The sequence below is a fragment of the Phodopus roborovskii genome, unplaced genomic scaffold (assembly GCF_943737965.1).
Source record: "Phodopus roborovskii unplaced genomic scaffold, PHOROB, whole genome shotgun sequence".
Taxonomy (NCBI): Eukaryota; Metazoa; Chordata; class Mammalia; order Rodentia; family Cricetidae; genus Phodopus; species Phodopus roborovskii.
Genome location: NW_026126549.1, coordinates 6,334,644 through 6,342,471, shown reverse-complemented (window position 1 = coordinate 6,342,471; position 7,828 = coordinate 6,334,644). Strand labels below are relative to the sequence as shown.

Here is a 7,828-nt window from a genome sequence, read left to right as displayed (position 1 = left end):
TTAGAAATAGAGTAGCAAAGTATGCGGAAGAGCAAATAACTCTGTAGTAGGATATAGAGTCCTTTGGGAATATGGTCAGGTGAGGTGTAGCTGAATGATACAGAAGATTTATATGTAGCTATTTGATGCCTCTCTACACTGATTTCCATAATGATTCCTCTAATAGTAAATGAGTGTTCCTCTTCCCCACAACCTTCCAAGTGTTTGCTCTCATTTGTTTGTTTTATCTTAGCTATTCTGACTAAGATGATATCTAAAAGTAGTTTTAATTTTCATTTTCCCAATGGCTAGGGATGTAGAATATTAAAAAAATTTTAAAGTCATTTTTATGTCTTCTGTTGAGAACTCTATGTTCAGTTGTATGTCCTGATCTTTAGTAAGGTTGTTTGTTTTCTTGGCATTTAATTATTTGGGTTCCTTGTATATTCTAGATGTCAACCCTCTGTGAGATGTATAACTGGGAACAGCCGTTCCTCTGCTCTCGGTAAGACCACGTGGAAATACATAGAAATGGGTTAATACTTAAGACAGAGCTAGCCGATAAGAAACAAGTAACTGGGCCAACAGCAGTGTATCAAATACAGAGTCTCTGTGTGTTATTTGTGGCTGGCGCAGCAGTGGGATAAGACCAGGCGGGCGGGCAGAAAAACCGTACTCCTTACAACTTTCTACTTCTGAGACGAAGATAATTCTAGATAAATGTATTTATAAAATCATGCATTCTCTGTTATAGCCACGTTATAGTGTTTCCTGTACTTTACCCTCCTTTTCTTTCCTCCTCCATCACTGTCTTGTCTTCCCCTCCCCCTCCTCTACTTTTTCTTTGTTTCCTCCTCCTCCTTTTCCTTCTATTTCTCACTCTGCAGTGTCAGGGATCAAACCCATTGTCTTGAACATTCTAGGCAGCTACTCTACCGCTTAGCTATACTGTCACAACTTCAGTTTGTTTGTTTACTTATTTTATTTATTTATTTAGGGTTTTTCCAGACAGGGTTTCTCTGTAGCTTTAGAGCCTGTCCTGGAACTCGCTCTGTAGACCAGGCTGGCCTCAAACTCACAGAGATCCTCCTGCCTTTGCCTTCTGAGTGCTGAGATTAAAGGCATATACTTATTTTTAAGGGGCTATCATCTATGATAGACATTAAACCTGGTGAGTACAGGATTATGTCTCTCTTGCTGTCTGTTGTACTTAAGCACATAGCAGATGTTTATTAAATATGTTGTTGATTGAATGGGTGGATAGATGATTTACTTAGAGCCCAAGCTAAATATTGGATAGCCTGCCTCTTTGTGCCATGCCTTCTCATAGATAGGTTCTTTGGATTCTTGGGTCTTAACTCTATAACTTTTGTTTTTAGCATCATCCTTTCCTTATTAAAGGAAAATTTGGTTTTCTGAAAGGACAGAGCTCCATTGTTTTTGATGTTATAGATATTTTAGTTTCTCACAGAATCCTAATTGTATCACTCGCCCAGAGGCCAGCTATCCTGGAAGGCTTTTTTGTTTTAAACAAAAACCTGGCACCACAGAAAAATAGCAGCTTTTACAGCATTTTAACCCAGTCCCAAGACCTGGCCATTAGCTAACTCACTGGCAAGTAGCATTTGAGCTAGTGGTGGTTTCTGCGAAAAAAGGTCCCATAAGCTCATATATTTGCATGGTTAGTCTCTAGTTGGCAAACTGTATGGAAGGATTATGTGGTGCATGTGGCCTTGTTGAAGCACTGTGTCACAGTGGTGGGTTTTGAGGTTTTAAAAGCCCATTCTATAGCTGGGCGTTGGTGGCACAGGCCTTTTTTTAGTCCCAGCACTCAGGAGTCTGGCAGATCTCTGTGAGTTCGAGGCCAGCCTGGTCTACAGAGCTAGTTCCAGGACAGGCTCCAAAACAGTACAGAGAAACCCTGTATTGAAAAACAAACAACAAACAAACAAAAAGCCCATCCTAAGCCCAGCGTCTCTCTCTGCTTGTGGGTCAAGTAGCTCTCTGCTACTACTCTGCCTGTGTAATGCCATGCTTTCCACAATTATGATCATGAACCAAGGAAGACCCCAGTTAAGTGCTTTTTCTTCTAAGAGTTGCCTTGATCATGATGTCTCCTCACAGAAATAGAGCAGTGACTAAGACAGCCATACACGTCCACCTTGTCCTTGAATCTCCCTGGTACACAAATGGATTTAGGGAGCACATTCCCCATGGAGGGATACTTCCTTAACCTAGAGGCAGGAGGGAGGGCTTAGACCCTATTCCAAATGACTTGACAGATTTTGATGATCCATCCAGGAAGGCATCACCCTCCCTGTGTAGTGGGGGAGGGGGTGGGATGGGAGAGGGTTGGGGTCATGGGAGGGAGGGAGGGATAGGGAGGGAGGAAGAGGGAACTGGGATCAACATGTAAAATAAGACAAAATTATATATGTGTGTGTGTGTGTGTGTGTGTGTGTGTGTCTGTGTGTCTGTGTGTGAGTGTGTATGTGTGTTTGTTTGTTTGTCCTCATGTCATCAAAGATTTCATGAGTGCTAATATTCAATAGCTGTTGGGCATCTGAGGGCAGACATTGAGTCTAGGGAATTGTAGGCCCTACTTTATACTCAGGTCCACACGCCACTTTCAAGCAAAATCTGTTATCTCCACGTTATTCTACACCTGTACTCTACAGATATTCACTGAACACTTTGTGGCTGATGTTACTAGAGTTGGCCTTGGAGTAATCAAAGTGAGAAATACATTGCTGTATTCAAGGAACACACATATATTTATGGTTTTTATAAATATGCATAATCTAAAAGGGGATTTATTATTATGTTGAGAAAATAATTTTCAAAACCTTTTTTGGTTTCCAAAGCTCTTTTTCTTTGTCTATTTCTAACGCATCTATGTGCGGGGGCAGTGAAAGGCAGGCATAGAAAGAATAAAACGTAGGGGGAAGTCTCCAAAAGTTCATAGGCAAGCCCAAAGGAACAGATTCAGCTGCGCGACATGGAGGAAAGCTGGGAAGGGACAGCTACCAGTTCCAGGAGGGCCGCCACCACCTTTCCATGCCTTCCACTTCTCCCTCAGGAGAAATGTCTCAGCTTCAGCTATGAGTTCCACTGGGCACATAAATGGAGGGAAAGAGACCTCTTCAGTTCACAAGAAGCACTTACCTTCTCTCTTCTTTATTTTATCTTTGACTTCTGGGAAGAATTCCTGAACACAGCCTGAAACACTATTTTTTTTTTTTTTTTTTTTTTTTTTTTTGTCTGTTGAATCCCTTCCCCATTCCCCAGTATTCTCACTTGTGGCTGAAAAGTAAATTAATTCCACCTTTGACATTTACTCTCTATTTAGTTGGTCTTAATTTTCCTATAGGCAGCTTTCAGTCTGGCCAAACCAAAGGAAAACATTCAGAACCCTTGAGCGAATACAGCCTTGTGGAAACACACCGTAGACATTCCTTTAAAAAAACAAGAACAACAACAACAAAAAATCCAAACTTTTGGATACTCCCCTAACCTAGAGGCAGGAGGGAGAGCCTAGTCCCTATTCCAAATGACTTGGCAGATTTTGTTGATCCCTCCTAGAAGGCATCACCCTCCCTGTGGAGTGTGTGTGTGTGTGGAATGGGTTGGGAGGGTGGTTCGGGAACATGGGAGGGAGGGAGGGAAGAAGGGAGGGATCGATATATAAAATAAGAAAAAAAAATTAACAAGAAAAGTACTCGACATCTAGCAAGGCGACTCTGAATATATATTTCCAAAGGAATTAAATCAGTATGTCAGAGCCAGAACATAGGCCTTGAGTCCCAGCCTAGTACCCACTTTTCAGTGCCCACAGTGGCAGGAGGGCAAATAGCCTGTGAAGAAAGCTTCGTGGCAGCCCGGACAGCCCCCAGCTATGTACAGAGACTGAGCAAGAGTTTTCAGCCACAGGCTAAGACTTTCAGGTGTCACACACTGGCTCCTTTGGTCTGGTGCTCATTCAAGCTGGGAACTAACAGGGAAATCCCAACCTTTCTTTTACACCCATTTCCATGGTCACATGAGGGGTAGTACTGAGTGGCAGCCTGGACCCAGAAATCTCATGGGTTTTGGCAGGCTCTTTATTCCCTTACCCAAATCTGGCAGCTCTCCTAATCATTCCCCTCTTTTGCATACACCCAGCCAGGCAGGGCCTGCCAGAGCCTGTGTGAGCCTAGGTTTAGTTCTCAGACAGCCCTTCTCTACCTGTCTTAACGGAAGGCCCTTTGAAAAACTGAAGAGCTTGGTGTGGTGGCTCAGGACAAACAGAGGCAAGTCTGTTGCCCTGAGTTAGACGACAGCCTGGTTACAAGGAGAGATATCCTCTCCCAGATGTTCCTTTCCTTCACTGCTTTTCAAAGTTAAAAAAATATAATAATAAACACAAGACAATCAACAGTTACGGTGTTAGTGACTCCTACTTTATGAGCGTAAGAAAAGTTTAGAAGACAAGTAAAAGGAGCAGAATAGAAGAAAATCCACTCTTACGGCACCTGGGTGAGTCCAATAGAGGAGATGGTGTCTTGTGTGGGTTAGGAGAGGGAATACGATTAATGTTTGTTGAGTGTTTTCTCTGCTTTTAGCAATTTGAGCAGGGTTGCTTTAGCAATGAAACTAGGGTTAGTATTTCTTTACTAAGGGGGGGGGATGATTACGTTGGATATTCATTACAAAACTTGCTCTATAAGAAGAGGTAGAATGGGTAAGGAGAGAGACTCATTGTTTAGTTCACTTGGGTGCCCTGCAGTTTTTCTGTGGTTCATTCATCCTCAAGTGGCAAAGAATACAAGTTCTGATGAGAACAAGAAAAGGATGAAAGGATGCAGGAAGGGCGAAGGCACTGATAATATTCCAAAAACCAGAAAAAAATCACAGGTATTAAGAGAATATTTATTCAAAAGAAAACACATTTGCATTTGTTTACAGTTCAAGTAGGCTGCAGTCCAAATTTAATAGGTATCAGGGATGTCTAAGGGAATAGCAAAGCTGTTGAAACAATAGGTCAGTTATCTTGTTAAAAATAATCTAGCTCATGCTCCTATGTAATGTGGGTCCTTTAATAATGTTTAACTAATGAGAGAGATGATAGTTTTCTGAAATGCTGTAGTTGATTATATTGTTTCTGTTGATAAAATCTCCCAGTTTACAAAGTTACAATGACTCCTATTTAATAAATACAAAGACATCAGGACAAAAGGCCATTTTGTAATGAAATCTCTATTGATATAGATCATTCATTAGTTAAAATAGTATCTGGCATAATTGGAGTGCTAATGAATCTGTGACTAGTTTCCCTAGTCTTTAAATATAGCATGTTAGTAAAGAGAAATGTAGTATTATCACAAGTTAAGGATCTGATTCAGGTAAGGAAATAACTACAATGTCAGTCTAAATGTTACAATCTATTTTCAACTTTATTCCAGATATAATTAACTAATAAATCATAACATCATATTTTCCAATTTAACTAATTAAATGAATAGTTATGTAATTGAAAATTACAATTTCATCTGAAAGTGGAATTGCTTTGATGTGGTTTTTGCTGGCTGGATAGCACAGCTAGTTACTTTGTGGCTATTCCAGTGAATAGCAGGAACTTTGTACGCCAGCCATATCCGCTATCCTTGTAATATGCTTTCTCATCTTTGCTCTTTATCACAGCAATGGTGGCTAGGTTTATTGGGTTATTATTCCAAGGGAAAAAAAGTGTGGGGCTGTAGATGAATGGGATAGACATGCTTAACTTAAAGCAAAACTGGGCCTCAAGGTATTGTGTTTAGCTCTGGCTTCCTTTGCATCTCACCGTATTCCATGCTCTTCCTTTCCCTTCTTTTTCTGAAGGGCTTTGGTTTTGGTTACTAGTTTCTATACCCCTGTTGTTATGTGAGCCAGTCTTAACGATCCCTTGGATTCATCTGTCTGCATAGTGGATAAGGCGATATTTTCGTATCTTTCCTGAGGTGCCATACACCAACAGTGGTGAATAAGCATCATTAGGTCCTTCTGGAAATTTTTGTTGAGAAAGCCATAAAAGAGAGGGTTTATGCATGTAGAAACCATTGCAACTAAGTGGCAAACTACAAATACCAGGTCGTGGTGGCAGCTCATCAGCATCTCATGATACCAGTCAAAGATGACATTGAAGATGTTCAAGGGCAGCCAACAGGCACCAAAAGTCACTACAATGGAAATCAGCATCACATTTATTCTCTTGTTCTCATTGAGGCGACTCTCATTTTCCCTCCTCCTGTCCACCTTCTTAGTTCTTTTTCGGAGGCAGATAACAATCCTCAGGTAGCAAATAAGAATGAAACCCAGAGGGACAAAATACTGGAGCATAAACAACGACGTGGAAAAGAGGAGTTGGTTCAGTTTGGAAGGCCAGATCTCCACACAGGCTACCCGGTGGGTGTAGATGTCATTAGGGAGAGATAGATTGTGAAAGGGCTCGTTGGTGAGGTGGTAGGACAGGAATAAGGGAATAGACAACGAAAGGGAAATGAGCCAAATCAAGATGATGCCCCAGTAGGCATGAGATACCCTGGGCTTCCAGCCCCGGGGGTTCACAATCAGCTGATATCGTTCAATAGCAATCAACACAAGAGAGAATATGGACACTGAGATGGAGACACTTTGCACATAGGAAGTGAGTTTACACATGGTGTTCCCAAATACCCAGTGGTCCATCAGAGTATAGATGACTGTGAAAGGGATGCACATGACACATACCAAGATGTCAGAGAGGGACAGATTGGCGATCAGTATGTTGGTAACATTTTGAGCTTCTCTCTGCTTCTTAAAGATGATGATGATAAGAGAGAGGTTTCCAAAAATGCCCATGATTAGGACCACAGTATATGCTATGAGCAGCAAGAGTATGGCTAGAAAAGGGGGTTGACAGGACTCAAAGTAGAAAAATGCAGAGTTGTTGCTCTTGGCACTGGTTTTATTAGGTGGTGGTTGGTATAGGGGCACTTCCATTATGTCAGGATTGTAATAAGGGGTTTTCTAAGCTTGCTTGTATCATCGGTGGATGTTTGGCCATCAGTTCTTGAGGGACACCTGGCTCTGAAACTCTCAGTAGATAATCAGTGGATTTAATCTTGCTGATCTCTGTCTATATTTGGTGGAAACATGAATGATATCAGCATGCTCTTGAGATCCTAAAAATCAAACAGAAACCAGAGAATTAATGTAAGTTTTTGCTTTTATGAGAGAGGGTCTCAGATACCCTGAGCTTTTCTCAAACTCCATATGCATGAAAGGTTGACCTTAAACTTCTCATCCTCCTTCCTCCACTTCCTGAGTGCAGGGATTACAGGCATTCATCACCATACAAGATTTCATGTAGTCCTGGGAGCAGAACCTAGGATTTCATGCATGTGAAGTGAACATCTCCAGCCACAAAATCTTAACAATATAGATATTACTGTTAACAGTATAGATAATTCTATATATAGGCAATGTTCTTGAGGATGTGGACGTGAGTTAAGTTGGTCTGTTTAGCCATGCTCTCTCCTCACTTCATGCAAACATTTTATTAGTTTTACGAGTATAAGTAAAAGTGTGACAACACCCAGTTAACTATGTAAGGAAGTGTGCATATATATATATATATATATATATATATATATATATATGCATATATATATGCATCTTCTACAGCAGGATCAAATAAATATGTACCTTCTTCATCCAATAGATTATGCAAATCACTACGTTAGAGATTGTACCATGGAGATCAGGAGACTATGTTTGGATTTGTATCTGTCAGAGTATGTTTGTCTTCACTTCAAAACTCTTGGTTGATATGCATGGTAACAATATTAAG

The 7,828-nt window shown here is 40.8% G+C and overlaps 1 protein-coding gene across 1 annotated transcript; it reads right to left on the bottom strand.

The window, feature by feature from the left end:
* Positions 1–5,862: 5,862 nt before the first annotated feature.
* LOC127234225 (neuropeptide Y receptor type 6) lies at positions 5,863–6,984 on the bottom strand. Its single transcript, XM_051201073.1, has one exon. It carries the CDS (start codon positions 6,976–6,978, stop codon positions 5,863–5,865), a length of 1,116 nt encoding a protein of 371 aa, XP_051057030.1. The 5' UTR covers positions 6,979–6,984.
* Positions 6,985–7,828: the final 844 nt, after the last annotated feature.

Excerpts from the sequence above, each read along its gene's own strand:
- LOC127234225 (XM_051201073.1), bottom strand. The coding sequence starts at position 6,978 with ATGGAAGTGCCCCTATACCAACCACCACCTAATAAAACCAGTGCCAAG.